The sequence below is a fragment of the Nyctibius grandis genome, chromosome 6 (genome assembly GCF_013368605.1).
Source record: "Nyctibius grandis isolate bNycGra1 chromosome 6, bNycGra1.pri, whole genome shotgun sequence".
Lineage (NCBI taxonomy): Eukaryota > Metazoa > Chordata > Aves > Nyctibiiformes > Nyctibiidae > Nyctibius > Nyctibius grandis.
In genome coordinates this window covers 81820060-81840335 of record NC_090663.1, presented here as the reverse complement: position 1 = coordinate 81840335, position 20276 = coordinate 81820060, and the positions used below count along the sequence as shown (strand labels likewise).

The 20276-nt window shown below is 38.4% G+C and overlaps 1 protein-coding gene and 1 long non-coding RNA gene across 4 annotated transcripts in view; one reads left to right on the top strand and one right to left on the bottom strand.

The window, feature by feature from the left end:
* USP53 (ubiquitin specific peptidase 53) overlaps positions 1–16933 on the top strand; it is a 42099-nt gene extending 25166 nt beyond the window's left edge. For 2 of the 3 annotated variants that reach the window (XM_068402884.1, XM_068402883.1), the window contains 5 exons: positions 145–288; positions 534–1266; positions 4630–4703; positions 12234–12333; positions 13158–16933. In XM_068402884.1, coding sequence (XP_068258985.1) covers positions 145–288; positions 534–1266; positions 4630–4703; positions 12234–12333; positions 13158–14142 — 2036 coding nt within the window. In that variant the 3' untranslated portion in view covers positions 14143–16933. The remainder of the gene's footprint in view (positions 1–144; positions 289–533; positions 1267–4629; positions 4704–12233; positions 12334–13157) is intronic. The other variant, XM_068402885.1, reaches the window with a different exon arrangement.
* Positions 16934–18858: 1925 nt separating this feature from the next.
* LOC137664627 (uncharacterized) lies at positions 18859–19958 on the bottom strand. Its single transcript, XR_011048365.1, has 2 exons — positions 19759–19958; positions 18859–19215 (listed from the first exon to the last, which is right to left on the bottom strand). It is a non-coding gene; the product is annotated as an uncharacterized lncRNA (long non-coding RNA).
* Positions 19959–20276: the final 318 nt, after the last annotated feature.

Below are 20276 nucleotides of genomic sequence, written 5' to 3'. Positions count from 1 at the left end.
TTTTCTTAATCTGTGTTATGCAATTCAGTAGTCTTCTAAAGCAGTAGTAATATTAAAAACTCAATGTTATGGTACATAAATATATTTGTTTTGATGATGAATGACTTTTTAGTAATGATCTCTGACAAAAAGTATTTTTTGCAGCTAAGTTAGGTTACAGCGATCAAAAGGACAGGCTGAAGGACCTATCCAGAGAGTGTGCTCAGAAAGCTGCTGACATGAAAAACTTCTCATCTTTACGAAAAGATGTAGACAGAGGACCAAGAAGAGAGTCTGGGAGACCAAGAGGTACATTTTAAAAATATGACCAGAAAATCAATGGGTTAAATAGCTTTTAGCATCAATACTAGCTGTGCAGATTTTTTTTTCTCCTTTTAAGAGAACACACTGCAAGATTAGAGTTTCCCAGTTTTCAGTATTCTGAAGAACGTACTGAATTTGTTGAGATAGTGTAAGAAACGTAAGTTCTGTAACAATATCAGTTAAGTATTAATGGGAACTTTAATGGAGCTTTTCCTTTTTCTTCTTATAAGATTTGATTGGGGAAGATCGTTCCAGTGTTAAGTCGGGGTCTCCTCCAGTGGGAAATGGACTTAGACACTGTGCTGATCAGCGTATATACAGCAGCCAGGGAAAAGGCTCCTATAAGCATGACAGTGCACCTCACCAAGCAAAGCTTTCTGTCCAGGTGCTTGGATCAAATAAAACAGAAGCTTTTCCTGCTGGGGAGAAACCAATGATCAGGACCCGGACTGATGGTGTCACTGGCTACGATACAGACACTAGTCAAGACTCTCGGGACAAAGGAAGTATCAGCAGCAGCAGAAGCAGAAGTAGAGGTTGGAAACCTATGCGAGAGACGCTAAATGTAGACAGCATTTTCAGTGAGACTGAGAAAAAACAGCATAGCCCAAAGCACAAGGCAAATCTGAACAATAAGTGTAAGCACGAAAAGGAGCGAAGCTTTAGCCACTGGCCAAGAGAGAACCAAATACATAAAGGTTTAATGACTATATATGAAGATGAAACAAAACAGGATACAGGAAGCCGAAGTTCACTGGATTCAGAGGGAAAAGGGAATGCTGAAAAAGGCAAAGGATTTACAGAGAGAAAAATCCATGGCGATAGCTGGCAAATCCAGAGGATAGAATCTGGATATGAAAGCAGTGATCATATCAGCAATGGATCTGCAAATCCGGACTCGCCTGTTATTGAAGGAATCAATCCGGCTGATGTCAAGAATGTTAAAGAAAGTGCTTCCTGCAGGTAATGCTAATGCTCTTGAAACTTACATAGGTTGTATTTACAGAAAAAAATAAGTTGTTCTGATGTTCATGTGTTGTTTCCAAAAAAAAAAAAATTAAAGCATGCTTTGGAGCTTTATACGCGAGGTCAGGTATGTAGAAAGCTAGTGACATATCTAGAAGTAAGGGTGCAGACAATTAAGTGTTAAATTTCCCTTCATGCTGACGCTGCGACACTAGTTCAGTTTGGAAGGCGCTGAGCCACATTATTATGGCGTTGAGCCAGAACTGCTAAGCCCTGCTGAGGGGCAGGGTGTGTTAATATGAAATAATTGCTACACTTCTTTAGTTACAGGTTTTTTAGACTGTGGGTAACGCCATCTGTAATGGATACAAGTGTCTGTATAAATCATATCTGTAACAGTTGTACAGACAGGCCTCTGACAAGGAGGTGGGGATGGCAGTAGGTGAATCTTGTGTACTGTTACTAGTCATTGTTCTGAAATGCAGTTTTCTAGAACACCTCAGATACCTATAGATCACTTCATAATTGGTTGACATGTTCGAAAGAAATCTTTGCTGAAAAGTGTAAAACTACTAAAACTGGACAAAAATGGGGTTAGTAGCCAAATTTTATTAAACTTACTAAGAATTGATGTATGCTAGTAACAACTGTGTTGCCCAGAGGTGATGTGGAGTCTCTCTGTGACTCATAACCCAGCTGGCTGTGGTCCTGGGCAGCCCACTGTAGTTGACCCTACTTGAGCAATGGAGGTTGGACTAGATGATCTGAAGAGGTTCCTTCCAACTTAAATGATAATGTGGTGCTGTGAAATATAAAGTTATCAGCCTTCCATATGTGGTTTTCTGTATTGTCAGTCTTAAACTGTATGTGGAATGTAGTTCCTACTAGAACCCGTACGTTCTTCTTTTAAATCTTCTTCATATCCATAAAATGGAAGAGCACAGTTGTGAGACCAAGCCTAGTCACGAATAATTGCTAGATTTGAGCAAATTTTTGGACATACATTTTCATGAAAAGTTATTTTACAGGGGAAGAACATAGCAAATACCAGGAAATGAAAAGGTTCTGACTTCTCTAACCAAAGGTGCAAAATTTTAAAACTTATTTCATGAAGCATTGTAGCAAGTTATCAAAACACATTTTTTATTTCAAACATACAAAATAGAGCTTCTGTATGAATTGAAATGTCTTTGATTATTTTGGAACTGCAAGAAAGCAAAATCAGTCATTTGCTTAGTTCTTAGTTTCCTAGGCAAACATTTTAGGACATAAAAATGCCGGGACAGGGCCAAAGGTTCATCTGACATGCATTCAGTGTATACCAGTAGCAGATGCTTATGAAAGATGGCAGCAGAGAGAGTGGTATTTTGTAAGTGTGTTCTTTTGGCCTGTTGTATGTGGCTGCTTTATGGCCTTTCTGAACTGGAGATTATGACTATGGTGTCCACTTCCCATGAAAAAACACCTTTTACCCCATGCCTTTATCTATTCCCCTCTTTTCCTCCCCTTCTCCTGCCTTTCCCGTCCCAACAAACTGTACAAAACCTCACTATACAAAAACCTTATTTTTTTTATTTAATAATGATATAAATATGTATAAAGCTACTCCAAACCATGTTTATATTTTCAGTGTTTACAGTTGCCTCGAACAGTGATTTCTACAGTTATAACCATGCCTCATTTTTAAACTTGCCCAAGAGTTAATGGGATCCCCAAATACTGCATGTGTCTTTTTGAGAGAAATATGATAAATTTAAAGCAACTTAGTTCATTAAGAATCTGATTACACTGTTGTTTAAATATTTGTCAAATAAGGGAAAAAACCTGTACTTTATCAAAATACAAATGATTTATTGGGACTTTCAGAAGGATTTTATATAACTGGTAATTAGAATTGACTGGCAAATATGCACTAGTTCAATTCTAACTGTTCAGACTGTCTCCTAAAAACAAAAATAGAAATGAATTACTTGAAAGTTCTTTTAGAAGGTGGAAAAGAATTACTTAGTGTTTTGTTTTGTTAGGTTCTTTCTCTGTTCTTCCTGTTTCTTTCAGTTTTTTCTTGTTTTCCTGTCCTTTCAATAATGAGAGTCTTTTTTTCAAAAATTAATTGAAAAATTGCCACTGTGTATCTTCTTCCCTGCCTTGCTCTTGGAAAAGGAAGGAATTGGCAGGGTGTTTGTCAGCTCGCTATTTGGATTGGCAAGGCATGCTTTTTGCTTAACTAAACCAGCAAGATTTACTAAATCTGCTGATTATTTTTTGTTATTTTTTTCTCCTCTTGGGTTTGCTGCTGTGATCTTCAAGTTTTCTTCCAGTTTGAGAAAAAGTTTTTAAATGAAAATCCCTATGGATGAAAGAGCAAGTGGCTATCACAACTTAGAAGAATGATGTTTGCTGTCACAACAAAGTATTAATGAACAGCAAAATGTCAAACTAGGAAAATGGACAAGATAGAATGTTAGCTAACAGGTTACACATACTTAAGATATAGATACTGATGAGATTTTTGCATTTTTTGGAGAACTCAAGCTTGTTGTAGATGCTGCTACATGTTTAACTTCGAAATATTCAGGATATAAACTATTAACACTGAAAGATGTATCAGACATGGGTGATACTGATGATAAATTGAAAACCATATCGTACCACATGGGTAGTATACTTTTGCTGCACTGAAGTGGCAATTTTAGGTAAAATCTACAGATAAATTAATTAGGTGACCAGTGGTATCGGTTTCATTTGAAAATCACTACAGAAAACATGTATTCAAAACAGTCGTGCTTTCTTGGTGATCTCTGTTAATATGCACTTTTTGAAATTTTTATGAAATTCTTTAGTTTACAATGAGGGAAAAGTGCAGTTTGTCGTTCTTTCTCACAGGTGACACATCATTTGTCTATTGTTGATAACTTTGGGAACCAGCTGTCTTTTATTAAGCAGGCTGATGTGATATTAAGATCAAGAAAATTTGCTTTTTATGTGCTCCATATTAGGCATCCTGCTGTTCTACGCTGAGTAAGGCTGGGATGAGTGGGCATCCAATCTCCAGAACAAACTGGGAACGCCAGCCTCACAAACATTATAATTTTTGTCTGTCTGTATTAAAGGGTTCAAGTAATCCTAAATTTCTCTGCATCAACACAGCCTGTCACATGTGGGAGCAGTGTTAAAAGTATTACAGGGCCAACCCTACTATCTTGTGTATCTTCTGTAAGTGTGTGTGTGTTAGTAAAAAATGTGACAGTGATAAGTTTCACATAGGCAAAGTTTTTATGCTTGTATGCACTGAAGGCAATAAAGTTTGTGATCATACATCAATAGTTTAAGCCTTCAAATTACATGTATCTTCTTTTACAGCGAACAGAACTTGGCGACCAAAAAAGCTGGCAATGTGTTACATCCAGTATCCCAGCAGAACAAAAACTTTTATGGTAAGAACTTTAACTTGTATGAAGAGTAAGAAGTTTTCTAAAAATAATTCAGATGTACCAAAATTTTAATACTAACTTACTAGTACCACACAAGAGATGGACAGATTTCTGATTAGCCTTTTGTATTTTGTAATTATGCTGCGTAAGTTAGTGACATGATACTTCATAAAATTGAAAAATGTATATACAATTTATTTTTTTTTTCTTTTTTTACAAGCCATAATCAAATATTTGAAAGTTAAACAATTTGTGTATCAGGTTGACTGTGTTTAGGTGGATTATAAGAAAATTGGCATGGCTGCTTCAGCCATGGTGTTAGTTTTTTCTTTTTTATAGACTTTTTTCAGTAGAGAGCTCTCTTGCTGACTCATCATAGCCTGTGCACTCTGTTTTTAAAATCACAAAATAAATCTGTTTTGTGGGTTTTCTTCCCTCCACAGCGAATTCCAAATTTTGTTCTTGTTCATGTTTTTAACCTTTTCAGTGAGTGAAGACTGATGGATAAAAATGGGAAGCGTTCATATCCCTTCGCAGTACATTTTGATGGAAGTGTGATGGAACAGCAGTTGAATAACCATATCACTTTTTTCCAGGGGTATTTAAAGCATTCTGTTCCACAAAGCACCTTCATTTAGTCAGTCTCTTGACTTTCTTGTAGAGCAAATGTACAGTGTAAATGGGTTCCTAGCTATCTGCCATGATATATGAGTTCCCAAATAGAGGGGTTGGTTTTTTTCAGTGCTCCACCATCATGTGAAGAAAAGTATTTGTGATATGATGGTGGCAGCAGTAGTAGTTCCCTATTTCTGTGCTAGGTCATGAATACGCATGGTGGTTTACCTGTTCTTAGCATCTCCTTTCAGACAGCAGTGGCAGCGTTCAGCTGTGTGCCAAGTCATATAAAAGCATGGCATGCCTCCCAAACAGTTGTTTCACATGACCTCTAGCACCAAAGAAACAAGCTAGGTGACTTTTTTGTGGCGCTGGATCTATTTTAAAGATGGTATTTTGGTGTGGAAAATATAAGTATCATTTTGGGATGACACAGCTGCTTTATAAATTGTTAGATACTCAGGTGCAGCAGATGGGTTGCATTTGGATGATCTTTAAAGGTCCCTTCCAACCCAAACCATTCTGTCATTTGATGCTTGTGTGATTTTTGGATGACTCTATGCTGGCATAAAACATCCAGTATAATTCATTTTCACTGGCCTTAATCAGTGCTTTCTTTTTAATCCAATGGAAATGATTACATGTACATCTCCATTTGTGTTACTTATATTCTGCTTTGAGGACATATTTCTCAGTTTAATGTTGTTTTTTTTTTTCTTAGCACATGTACATGTTCCTTCCCTGCCCCTCCTGCCCATTCCCCCACCCGCAAAAAAAAAAAAAAAAGAAAAAAAAAAGAAAAAAAAAACACCCCATGGTCATTTTTGTTCACTCCCTGTGTTTTCCCAAAAAGCATTTCCATGAGCTTGCTTGGTGGATACTAAGGAAGATTTTTAAAAAAATGTCTGGGTGGACTGTGGTACCATTTGTTTTCCTTCAAGATATGAAGCAATATCAGGAAGAAACATTTGTAATACGGAAATCTACTTCCTTTTACATACTAATATGTCTGTTGTGTTTTTATAAAGTTGAGAAATGCTTTGGCGTGTAAATATTATAGGTCAGCATGGGGCCAGCCAAAATCATTATCTCCTGTTGGTGGAACAATGGCATGGTGCTTGTACAAAGAGGTGCAATAAATACTAGGCTGCTTCCCCAGGAAATGTTTGATTTTTATAGATATCATACTTCTTTTCAAATAATGTATAGTATAGATTCTTCTAAGACTTAAATTGGGGGGCGAGGGCGGTGCCATACCACTTTAATCTTTTCTGTCATTATTCCAATTTATTTTTTGGTTGTAGGAAGAGAATTGGTGTTTGTTTATTTTGTCAACAAAAAAAACCTAAAATTGATGTTGCATGGAATGCAAAGATCAGTTTTTGCATCGCTTCTGTTCTCCTTTGTTCTGTACTACACTATACTTACCGAACCAGTGTAAAAAAACCATGCTTGTATAGCAAAAAGAAAAAACACACCAGTGAAAAATACATAAAGGACTCTGTTGGAATAAAAATAGATGGGCTCAAACAATGTTTGAGCAGAGAAAACCATGTACTGTACTTAAGTATGCTTAAAGCTTTCAACGTGCATCGTACATTTTCTTTAAAAAAGTGTAGTGATTCCAGGTGATCCTTAGAGTTATCATAAAACATTGGTGATAAGATCCCATCTATTCAGTTATTCAGTAACTAACTTTTGAATAGTTTGATTTAGAATACATACATTTTTGTTATGAAATGTGAAGTTCTCACATGTGCATGTTTTGGAAAATAATGCTTTTAGTGGAAGTGATTAATGACCTGAAATATATCTGAAGAATTGAATCATTTCACTTGTATGTGGGGTTAAAGATTTATTTAGACTCTGTTTTTTGGCTGTCTAAAAAGTGTGTCAGGACACCTTTAGCAGGTGCAGTAGTAGTCATTTACAGGTATCAGTTGCATTACCTTGTTATATCTCTGAATATTATGAACAAGACATGAATTGGTAAGTAAATACCAGATGGACTCCTAGAAAATAGTACTTTAAGAAAAAAATGCCTGGTCCGTTCTGAGAGAGGAATGGAATGTAAGAAATCTTTGTTGGCCTCTCATGGCAAGTTGAAAAAACATCTCTGTGTTTTTTTTGTGTGGAAAACTTCTTATGGAAATAATGTTGGACTTCTAATTCTGCCCACCATTTGTATAACTCTGCTTTACCAGTTCCTCATTTTTAACTGGAGCTGAATAAGGCTACTGTTCAGCAGTTGAGGAATTCTGTCCCTGACTTACAAAAATAAACTTATTGTTAGAGCATTATAAAGATAGTAACATTGGATCACACAGTAGTTATGCAGATCAAATAGCTGCTTCTTTCACTAGTAGTAAGCAGTAGATAACTGTAGTGCTGAAGCAAATGTCCCACAAGGCCAATCCCTACTTTGTGTGATTAAATTTTGGCAGGAAAATGTGGGTATTAAGTAAGCAGATACAGTATGCTTAACTTATGTTAATGAGTTAGTGTTTATGAAGGTTGAACTGTGGAGGCTATTTTTTTTTGTTTGTTTATAAAGAACACGTGACATGAACAGTGTCACGTGTTCTTTATAAACAAATTTCCAACCTCACATGCTTCAAGTTAAAGATGACTGTAATTCTTGGAAGCTGGAAAGGGCTATAGAATTTTTTTTAAATGGATTTTCAGTGCAGTCCATGTGCTAGCTACTGATAATAATTTTCAATCATAAAGAGATTTTAGTGGCTTTCATGGCAACCCTCCCCGATTCCTAAGGCACGGATGTCTTCATGAAATTGCCACTCCTGACAATTTCAATAAAAGGCGTTACTGTTGGGAGGGTTGAGGAAAAAAAAAAATCCTGGAAGGCCTGTTTTCTAGATTCCTTCCCTCCTGCCCCACTAAAGCTCAGAACACTTCGGTCTTGAACTAACCTGTCAGTAGAATAAGCACTGTGATTAAAATCGGCCAAGTGCTTGATGGCCTCCTGTTTAAGATGCAGTATTAAAAGCTGCCCATTCAGTGGTCTCAAAAAAAGGATGTACTTGGAATCAATGCCTTAAATTAATAATTGCTCCCCTTTGAAAATAAATGCAAAGCAGTGTTTGTAATATTACAGTTCCAGAGGTTTTCCCATTAATAATTCAGTTCAATAGCATGAGACAACTCCAGCTGAAATCTAGAATCATTCTGAAGCTCTGGTGAGTAGGTAAAGAAGAATCCAAATTGCCTTTATTTGTCATTTCAGAAAACCCCACAAACAAACCGTAATTCTGAAAAAGAAAACTCATCTTCTTAGGAAAACCATACATTTTATAGTAATAATTTAAAATAAGCAACTATACTTAAGAAAATCCAGTTGTTACCCTTATGGTACAGTCAACGTATATGACTGTCATGTTTGAAGATCTGAGTAGTGAATTAAAGCATGCAGCTGCTTAATTTAACATGAAACAAAGAAATAAATGCTTTTGTGGAGTATCTTTAAATGATAGGTTAAAGATTTTGGTTTAAAAAAAAAAAAAAACAACAAAAACCAAACCAACCAAACAAAAAAACCCCAAAAAAACACAAACAAACCAAACCCTAAACTTTCAAGATCTCCAAATGTAGTTTAGCAGCTCATGCAGATTGAAATGTAAAGCACTCACATTTGTAATTCACTTTATTAATGTGAGAAGTTTGCAATTTAAAATAGATGATGCAAAGGTTCAGGATTGGGTTTTAAAACATAGACCTGATAAACTTCTTGAAATGGGCAGATCAGAAGGGGGGTAATAGTTGGTGTTCTTTATCAACAGTTGCTTCACTTCAGAACTTCGTTAAACTCACACACATGCAAGTATGCACCACTCCGCCCCCAAAAACAACAGTGGAACTTTATTTTCATTTTTTCCAGATGTTTAAAGCCATGGCAAAAAAAAAAAATCCACTAATGAATATATAAGAAATGTTTTGCAACTGAATATTGCTCCAAAAGGACTGTTTCTTGAATATATGGATTTTTTTTTTCTGAAGATGGTCACTGTTTTTTAAAAATAATACTCTATTTTGGACAATTTACAATGTGTTTGCCTTCTTGACTGGGACTATGTTGTTCCACATTCCCAAAGCTCCCAGTAAGTTCGTCTGTCATTTCAACTGAATACAGAACATTGTCTGGGTTCTGAGAGAGGAATCTCCCACAGTACTTGTTAGAAAAAGTACTACAGCTTGGTTTTTTATTGGCAACTTGAGAAAAAAAGATTTTACAAGTCAGGTAATCTAAAGTATAGGAAACATGCAGCTAAAACACATTAGAAGGAAATTGGATTTAATGTGAGTTTATTGTTGATTTTTTTGGGGGAGGGGGTTTGTTTTGGGTTTTTTTTCCCCCCAGAAATTCAGCTTTGCAGACTTTTGTACATGTTCTCTATGTGTAAATGGAGATAGTAGAGGAGAACTTGTCTGTCCAACCTGTTGGCTATAGAATGGCTGTTCATCTTTCGAAAAGCTAGATTGGCTATTCAGACATGAAAATAGATGTTCAGAAATCTTACAAGCAGGCTGGTTCGGACATCACGAAGCAGTTCCATTTCATTTATTGGTGAGCTGCTTCTGACCCATTGATAAGGATGTCAGTCTCCAGCTGCGCCCGGTGCTTGTGCGTCCCATATTTAGGTTTGCAGAGAGCATAGAGCCAAAATTCCCGATCGCGTCTGCGTCTGGTTTTTAACCGTGCATGGATGTCCTGTCAGCAGAAGGGAAAATAACACATCTATTTTTAAGTTAGCTGGAATTCTGAAGGCACAAACCACCTGGCGTGGCTGAGCTGCTTTGGCTGGATGTGTGCAGTGGTCACACCAAGGAAACCGCTGTGAACCTTTGCTGCCGCCTCCTGACGGCTTGGGATCGTGCCTCTGGGAAGGGCTGGGCGTGGGAAATGCCTTAGGATTTGGGCTTGGAGTGAAAATGAAAACAAAAGTTAAAAATTAAAATTGTAATCACATCAGGTGGTTTGGGGAATTAAAGAGCAGTTGTGTGGGCGATTTATTTGCGATTTTTAAGTAGATATGCTCTTGTATAAAAGTGTTGATATATTCAGAGTCTGAAAGTTAAAAACACTGGTTTCAGACTCTAGTAATCCAGCAAATTATTTAACTGATTCATTCCTAGGACTGCATCCAGATGTTAGGACTGAGATTAAGTACTGAATTGGAAATATTCACACAAAATAATTTGTCAGAGCCTGTGCCTGTTTTTTTCAGTAAAGCGATTTCCAGTTCATTAAAATCTGTAGCAGAATGAAATGTTTTCTGTTTGAAATATTGCCTCGGCGTTAGCTAGCTCTGATGCCGTGGCCCACTGGGGCTGTTTTGAACTTTCCTTCAGGTTAATTACTTGTCCCTTGCCTGTGTCATACAGGGTCATGCAGTAACAGTATTTCCCCATAAGTATTCTTTCTAAGGTTGTGGTATTGTTTATCATGCTGGAATAGCAAGATTTTTTTTATTATTTTGAGGCTCAAAGGAAAGCCATATGGGGGCTTTGTCTCCTGTGCTATATGCTGTTTTAGCTTGTACAACCTGTGTTCTTTGTCAAAGATTTACTGTTTTTAGTCTTCCATCAATTAAAGATAGGGCAGATATTGACCCTCAAAAACAAGTATTGCCCAACAGCATCACCCAGAGTTTTTAGTTTAATTCTTTTCTGTTGTTGGGTTTTTGACTCATGTTCACGAGTCAAAAGTTCCAAGACTTTATTTAACTTGGGGAAATAACAAGTGAGTAAAAAAATATTTTATCTTGGTAAAATTACATCATTTAAAAATAGATATAAAATTTTTGTAGCTTTTGTTGATGAAAGTATGAATAGCCTATGTATTCCCATTGGAAATTGTCTAAGTACTGGCTACTGAACACAAGATTATTCTGCTATAAGGCATTGTATGCTGCCTTTTTTTGAATTTAATTCCTGTTTTTCTGAAATAGGCATAGTAGTTACATGAATCTAGCCTATATATACACCAAATAAGACTTCCTTAGAATGAATGGCTGCAGAGCAGGTGACTGATGATAATGGGCCAATCATTGCATTAGGAAGGCTTCTAGTATCTATCTCTAAACAAATAGACTGTTGTCACTTGCCAGTAGTGTTTTATTCTATGTGGTGTTGACATGGATACTTCAATGCTTCCTTTATTTACTGTTAACTAGGAGCTGCATTGTTCAGAAATTGTGTGTTTTTAGAGAAAGATTCTTTGCCTTTGCCTCTGAATAAAAGGAGCTTCTAGAGCCTAAGTGTAGTAGTGCTGGCCCGGGCACTCTCATGTTGTGTGTTTAGGGCACATGACTGGGAGTGCTCTCTCTGCTCAGCATCTCTACAAACTGGATAGTTTGCTGCAAGTTTTTAAATGTGTTTCAAAGAACGCATAATGCATTTCTTTTAAAAAGAAACAACAACAAAAGAACAAAACACGCCCCAATCCCTACAGTATTCATTCCATTTAATTATTACATGACATGAGATTTCAGGAATCATAAAGATTTTATTTTCTATTTTAAATGACTTTGGGTGTTTGAATAAGCATACTTTTATAAAAAGCTGCTTTTGAAAATGTGCTTTTAATTAGATAAAATGGTAAGATCTTGAAAACACGTCTATAGGACTTCAAAATGTTGGTAATTCCCTATTTTCTGCTAACATGAAAAAAAACCAAACCCAGCACATTTCCTCCAGATTATTTTTGATGAATATAAGATCTGATCAAAATAACCAATTTGAAGACATTCTGTCACAGAAGGTCAATGTCAAATCTTGAAAAGAATTAATTGTCCTGTTGTGCTGTGCTTTGTTAGTTTTTGTAACCTCTGAGGAATTACGAAGAAGGAATTGGACTGTATTTCTGCTTATTTTGAAATACTTTTTTTTTTCTTCCCCCAGACTTGAGGAAAGACCAGATCAATTCAGAAGTTAACTACAAGCCTCATGTTCATTTCCCGACAGAATTACATTTGCAGGTGCCCAGTCCTCCAGTAAAGAGGTAACTAATACTGGCATGAATTTACTATGTAATAGTTTAGGAAATACTGTTATGTGATAGTAATCAGTATTAAGCCTGCAAAAGTTCAGGTATTGAACATTTTTGATAGACAGTGCCTTCTGTATTTTACATAATTGATAGGGCGAAATGCTCTCTGTCTTTATTTTAATTTTGATGCTCTCAGTGGAACCAAATAGCTTACATGGTTTTAAACCATCTTACCAGAGCAAAGGGTTTTAACAGTTTTCTGTTTTGAATTTATATACTACAACAGGCAGTGATCAACCAATTTGCGTTTAGCACAATAACCCCATAAACTTCTGAAAAGTTTGACTGGAAGGGGAGGAAAAGGTAACTTCTGTTTAGAAGCTGCTGCTATATACCTGTTGTTTCTAGTTTGAACTGTAAGTGCTCAGTACCTCCTAAAAATCAACAATATAAATACAAATTTAGCACCTAAAAGTAACATCTAATATTTGAAAAGTGTATATATCAGCCTGAGTCACAGGGATGCTTAGAAGAGAGCAGAGGTCATGTTTGAAATAGTCCTGAATGTTGAAAGGAATCTATCTTACATTACAGATATTAAATCTCTTGCAGAGATTTTTTGGGGCACTTTACATTTGAAATGAAAGAAACCTTGGAGTGATTTAATGCAACTTTTAATCAAATGGCTGTATGTTAAGCAGATCCCAGTTCTCTAGTCAGTTCAAATATTTAAGCAGTGTTACCAAGGCTGTCTTTGAAAAAAAAATCCTTGGGTTATTTGAGCTGTTTCTTACGTTTTTATGGATACTTATATCCTGTGTGTTTTTATATTTTAGAGCTGAAATGCCTGAGGCCAACAGGAGGCTTTTCCCATCATCAGCTCTACAGCCAGTTCTTAAAGACATTGTTAAGTCAGAAGGTAGGAACAAGGCCAATGAACAGAATTCTTCAGAGTGGCTTAATCCAGACAAGTCTGAGAAGATGAATGTGTCAGTATATTGTGCTGATGGCATATCCCACCCCTATACAGAAAATGTCTGCGGAAGGAAGCTGATCAACAGTGACTTTCACTCCTCTTCTCAGCCACAGTCTCATCACGCAAGAACGTTTGGTCCCAAGGTGGGGTTGTCACCTTGTGTGCCACAGAACCTGTCGGAAAGGCCCATGGTGCTTCCCCCTCCCGGTGAGCATGCGGGGCACCCACTCCGAAGGGCAGATGCTCTTTGGGTGCCTGAAGCAGTGTACCAGAATCTTCCTCCCCCTTTACCGCCAAAGAAATATGCTCTGAATACTACGCCAGGATCAGAAAATAGCTCGGCAGCTGACGTAAAATCGACAGAAGTGTTGCAAAATAATCCGTTAAGGCAAACAGGTACACCTTTAAAATCTGCATCAGAAGCAAGTGTATTTACAAACGAACAAAGGCTTAAAGAGCCATTTCAAGGGAATGAACTGTTTGTTCATAAACCGGACTCTCCACCTCGCTTATCAGTTAATGACTTTTGGACTGTGTCTGAAAACTTTTTAAAGAAAGGATCTCGTCATACGGGACCAAGTGCTGGCTACGTGGATGGAAATGATAGCGTATCCCTAACGACGTATTTTTCAGTAGATAGTTGTATGACTGACACATACAGGATGAAATACCATCAGAGACCCAAGTTGTATTTTACAGATAGTGGAAGCTTTCACAAAGAAAAGCATCCTCCATCACCTGGAGTAGAACTGAATGCTACATACCACGCTACTCTTGAGCCCAGGCATCCCACATCCGAGCAAAGGTACAAGGCAAATGTAGAAGGCATACACTGCAGTAGATAGATTCTGTAAAAAACAAAGAAATATCTGGATCTGACTTTTGCATTTCATGTCGTCTGCAAATGGGCACAAACCTTGAATCTGTGTGTGTGATAACTTGGTACCCAGTTGACTGTTATGACTGTTCAAATGAATATGCAAATAGAGGTGAACAGAGGAGAAGAGGTGCTAAACTTCTGGGTCTTTGATTTGTTACTCTAGTTGCCTTAATGCTTACCTCTGTTACTCAGCTTGTCTTCTACGGTTTATATTAAAAATGGTCCCTTTGGGTGTATGTATCTTATAGCAGTGGAATCAACTAGATGTTACTAATTTTGTAAGAAGATTTATTTAGTTGCAGTTTAAAAAGTGTTCCTTCAGACTGTGGTCACTACATACTTAGACTGACAAAAGGGATAAACATATTACCTACCACATATAATGCAGTAAATGTAGTTACAATAGAGCAGTATTTGTCCTGATAGGCAGCAGGAGGTGACATGTTTGTTTTTTCACCTGACTTCTCTCACAGTCTGTGCTTTCCCAAACCTTCAAGTGTCTTTAATACAAGTTTACCCAGAGAATTTCTTAACTTCTTATTTGAAAAGCCTTAATAATAATAACTCTTTTAAAATGGTTCTGGTTTGCAAGCATTAAATAAGATTTTCAAAGGGAATTCAAGTGAACTGCAGTAATAGACTGTCCTATTAATATACCTGCTCTATGGTAGTGTACAGTTTTAAACATGCTTATCGGATTTGTTCACCCTATAAGCTATATACTTTAACTTATTAAAATTAAATTTAACCACATAAGCTACAACCTGATATGGCAGAATATGATGCTAATTTTAAAATACAGTTATCATGCAACTATGAAAGATTAATTTTGTAAAGTTTTAGATGTATTTACTAATTATGTTCAGTTCTGATTTATTCTAAAATTGCATGCAAAGTCAATGCTGCTATTTATTGAACTTCCTATCTTTTTTCGGCTTGACATTTTGAGCAATGTTTAATGGGGATCAGACATTTGATTTTTACTGATTCTTTTGTTTTTCCCCTGTTTGGCTCAGTCCTGCCCAGGGATATGTTCTGTATTAGCAGAGCAGGCTGACTGAACCTGCAGCCATTCAGTCTGTGGTGGCTGAGGGAGCATGAAAAGAGGAGGTTCTTCTCTTTCTCTGCTCTACCACTCTGCCCTGCAGTTTTGGCACCTCTGGCATTTGCTACGTCTTTTGTTAACCTGACTTATTCCAGTAACAAAGAGGAGGATTTATTTGGCTTTTATTTGGTTAGGTAAATCAGTGCACAGAACTATTGAGTGCTGAGGCCCAGCGCATGGCCGGGTAAGGACGGAAGGGTGAACAGGATTTTGCCCTCATGGCAGCCCTGAGCATTTGGAATGACCCACTGTGTCTGTGGAATCAGAGACAGGGGCTTAGAGTTCTGTTTCAGTCTCACTGTAACACTGAATAATGTGTAATTTAGAATTAATGTCAGCAAAGCCTGACACAATCAGAAAAAGCTAAATTTTGCCATTTTTCATATTAAAGTGTTAACTTGGGGTGCTGCTGATTACATCTAAACATCAATGCCTTTTTGTTACGAAAATAATGCAAGAAGATTAGATATGCATAATAAACACTTGCTTATATTTGCACTGTTAGAAAGGCTTTTTTATGTTTATAAACCTTGTGTGAGTTTTAGTGCTTCAACCAAATGTCAGCAATTGTTCTGCAGGATTATCCAAGGTATACATTTAATCAGTTTTGGTTATTCTGTGTCAAGGTCAGGTTTTTTTTTTAATTACATGTAACTTACGGTAGAACTGGAACATGATATATGCAACAAACCAGGTATCTCAGATTAATCTTATTTCTACCTTCTTGATCAAAATTTCTTGTAGCACTTGGAAAAAAATGAATTCTAGAATTTATAGTGCAAATAATTTTGCATGTTCAAGTATGGCTGCTGGTAAAGAGCAACTTTAAAAAATTATCCTTTTGTAAGAATATCAGTTAAATACAGAAAAAGAACCCTGAAAATGTAATAAGATTCCTAATTGTAATATTTTTGAGAGAGATTTCAGAAGCTGTAAATTAAACTTTTCTAGTTCATCTAGCAATGTTACATAATATACATAGAAGACGGTTTTATTTAACGGGCTAATACTCGTGTAAAAAACGAAGATTATTGGAATTTGTAAATAATGTACAATTTGTAAAATGTTTTGCAAAAATCTTGTATTTGAAATGACAGTATTTTTGTGTATGAATAGCACAGCAACAACTGTGAATGATGTTAGAACTCTTATTTTTAAATGTGCATAGCAATGTTCATACTTCTGTACAATGAGCAATACGAATGCCTATTACTGATACCAATGAATTTGGCTTCTGGTAAGCACAACTGGTAAACTTATTTTTAAAGCAGCTGCAGTAATTTAGATGTACTTCAGTCTCCTCGCTTTGCTTGAAACAATCTTACCAAACAACTATGTGACCCATGTTTACCAGGTATTTAATTATAGTAAATAGCTAATTGAGGCACCTTTGTTTTTATATTTGACTCTGCAATCCATGTACGGAATGTTTGCTAACTAATATGTGATAACTTGTTTTAACTTACCTAGGGTGCCTATTTATTTTTTTATAAATGTCCCCTTCTGGCTATAGATTTGTATAAGAGCCTAGACAATTTTTGTAACAGTAAAGACATTTAACAAGTCTTGTAATTAATATATTTTTCAGTATTTAGAATTATTTTCTTGCAAAGTTCTGCTTCTTCAAACTATCACATAAAAATTTAAAATATATTTGTCTTTTGTTCTTTTTGTACTCCACGTCTTTCTAAAAAAAAAAAAAAATTGGCTTGTTGGCTTTCCAGAACTACATTTTTAAACAGTGACAGATAATACTGCTACTGATGGTTGGAGGTTTCGCAGAGATGGTGGTTCAGTTACTTTTTTTGAACAGTAAAATTCATCTTCTGAAGTATTTGTTCATAGAGCTGATTAAATCTATTTAGCTTTCTAAATACCTACGAAAAGCAATTTTAATACCCTAATCCCACAGGCTTGGTGACAACTGATTGATTAGTTACACAAGCTGTCTTTCTACCTTACTACCTTTGCTCTATTAGGGATAAGTGATATTTACCTTGATACATGTATTCATGTGCTCCAGGAGCATATGAAATAGCTTGAGCCCAATGCATCACAACCCTGCACTTTGTTAGCTTCATGTTTTCTGAGATAAGTAAAACCTTGTATGTCAGATCTGGCTGAAGGAGAAAACTAAATTACTACAAGATACCTTGAAATTTCTTTTAACTATCTGAAGGCTATTAGGATTTATTCTTACCTGTCTTCCTTAATAAAAGAGAAATGGAACATTACAAGGTTGTTGTTGCCTTGAGATTTCCCTGGTGAAATCATGTTAGAGGGGAAAAAAAAAACCAGTAGTGAACTTGTCTCTTTAATAGCTTCTTTGGAAAAACTGGGAAACCCATTTTTCTATTTGTGAGAATGCAATCACAGTTCAGCACTCTTCTGCACCATGAGTCTGAACTCTGAAACTGCTGACTTATTTTGTAGGTACCAGAGCAGCCAAGATCATAAATGCTCCAGGAAAAGGCATTTCCCTTATTAAAGGATAGGTCTGATACATAAAGCAAGCCCCTGTCTGTGGAAGAACTATCTTTAAAAATGAAAGAAAAATAAAGGGGAAGAGAGCATAGCCTCCTTTTGCATCCTCTAGTGAAGAGGGAGTCGGCCTCTTCTCCCAGGCAACTAGGGACAGAACAAGAGGACATAGCCTCAAGCTTCGCCAGGGGAGGTTCAGGTTGGACATTAGGAAGAATTTCTTCTCAGAAAGGGTCATTAGACATTGGAAGGGGCTGCCCAGGGAGGTGGTGGAGTCACCATCTCTGGAGGTGTTTAAGACAAGACTGGACATGGCACTTAGTGCCATGGTCTAGTTGACATGGTGGTGTCAGGGCAACGGTTGGACTCGATGATCCCAGAGGACTCTTCCAACCTGACTGATTCTGTGATTCCTAAATCCTATTTAACCTGATAGTAGCCTATTTCATTTCATGCATTAGAAGACACTGAAATACTCTACACTTAAAAAGTCTCTGAAATCTAGTTATTTTATTCTATTTATTCCTGAAAAAAAAAACCAACCACCATGAATTGTAGTTCTCAGAATCAGAAACTAGTACTCACAAAGGAAAAATACTCAAGAAAACTGAATGCCCTTCATCCATAGTTGAAGACTCTTCCCCAAAACCTGATCAGGTAAAAAGCCTTTCCCTGTACTTAGCTTCCTTTTCTTTCTCCTGAGAAGGCAAGAGATTCCTTGATTTAACACTGTTTTGAAAGTCTACTCACCTAGTACTGTCTACTTACAGTCATCCAAAAAGAGGACACTTTACATGTAACCTGACAGCTGCTCAAGAAGGCTGTTCTTGTAAGCTCACTCCTTCATGGTTTATAGCAAGGAAATCAGAAGCTGTTTTATCTAAATCAGTAAGCGAGGACAGTAGGCTGCCGCTGCTGTTGCACACTGGCGTGTTTCAGAAGGCACAGTAACTGCTGAAGCTAGAATCTCATGCATGCTGTGCTATAAAGAGAAAAAGGTGTAACAAAATCAAACAGCATCAAACCCTCATGATTAACTTTTTGAAAGTAAAACAGCTGGGTAAGCTTCATCTATTGAGGGAAAATAGATAATAGTCTATGTAAGAGCTGGATTTTATTCTCAGCCACTCTACAGTCTGTCCTTTCAGTTGATTTTATTCAAACAGTACATATTTTCATTTCTGCTTAACAAACCTTTAGGCACTAATTACAAAAGCACAGTCAAACTGTCTTATATGACCTTTAAGGCACAGTTTAGAACACAGAAACAAGATACAGGTAAAAACCTGAACAGTAATACTTGTGATACAGCCAGAGATATATTAGGATAGAGTGTGTATATATATGCCTTGTGCAAGTGGAGCTGTGTTCCCAGTTGCTTATACTGCACAAATGGTCCTCCTCTTCCCCTGCTTCTTTTCGTAAGGTGCATCCTGTGATTAGATAGCGGCTCTACAGGGAACAGAAAAAAGTCTGGTTACTTTTGCAGTGCTATACAGTCCTTTGGAAGTTAGAACAAACATGAAAGAAGCATTAAGCCTACACTCTGATCTAAGAACTGATATTGGATCTTCTTTGGTTTAAAAAAAAAAAAAAAGCTGCTGGTTGTTTGGAATTAGCTTTTTCTTTCCTCAGAGGTGTTTGGTGTTTTCCAGGCCCTTTTGAGGCTGCGATGCTGGGACGCCCGAGGCAAGGAAAGCCAAAGCCGCTCCCGGGTGGCCACTGCCCTGCCAGCGGTGGGACCTTCCCCTCAGGGTCGCCCGCGCGGGCCACCCGTGGGCGGGTCACCGAGGCAGCCGCTCCCGCCGGGCACCCCCGGACCGCCCGCACCGCCCTCTCCACCGCGAGCCGGTGCCTCAGGACAGCCTCCTCGCTACCGCTCGCCCGACGGGTGGGCGGCAGCACGGGAGCGCCCCGCCTTGCTGAGGGCCGGCCCTCCCCGCGCGGCGGGCAGGACCCCGGCCCGAGCGCACCCGCTCCCCGGCGGCGGCTGACCTGGGCCCGGCGCCCTCAGGGCAGCAGGTAGATGACCACGAAGAGCGCCAGGTCGAAGAGGACGAAGAGCCACAGGTCCAGCCAGTAGGACTGCCCCGACAGCGGCTGCGCCCGGCTGCCATCCGCCTCCTCGGCCGCCGCGTCCCGCTGCTCCCGCCGCCGCGCCGCCGCCTCCATCTCTGCCGCGGCTTCGGCGGCACCCACTGCGCAGGCGCCAGCCGCTCTTCCGGGTGGGGAGCCAATGAGAGCGGAGCTGTACCACCGCCACGCCCCGCGGCCCGCGCGGGCAGCCCCGCCCTTGTCGCCTCATGTAGCGGCCCGCCCTGCTGAAGGGCGGCGGTGGCGGCCGGTTGGCGGCGCTTCGGGACCGCTGAGGACCGCTGGGGCGCGGGTGTGCGCGGCCGCGGCCTCCATCGCCACCCGGTGCCGGCGCTGGTGTGTTGCCGCCCGCTCCACGCGCGGCGGCGGTCCCCCGCTGCGCTCCGGGCGGGCTGCCGCCGCGGTGGCCCTTTTCCCGC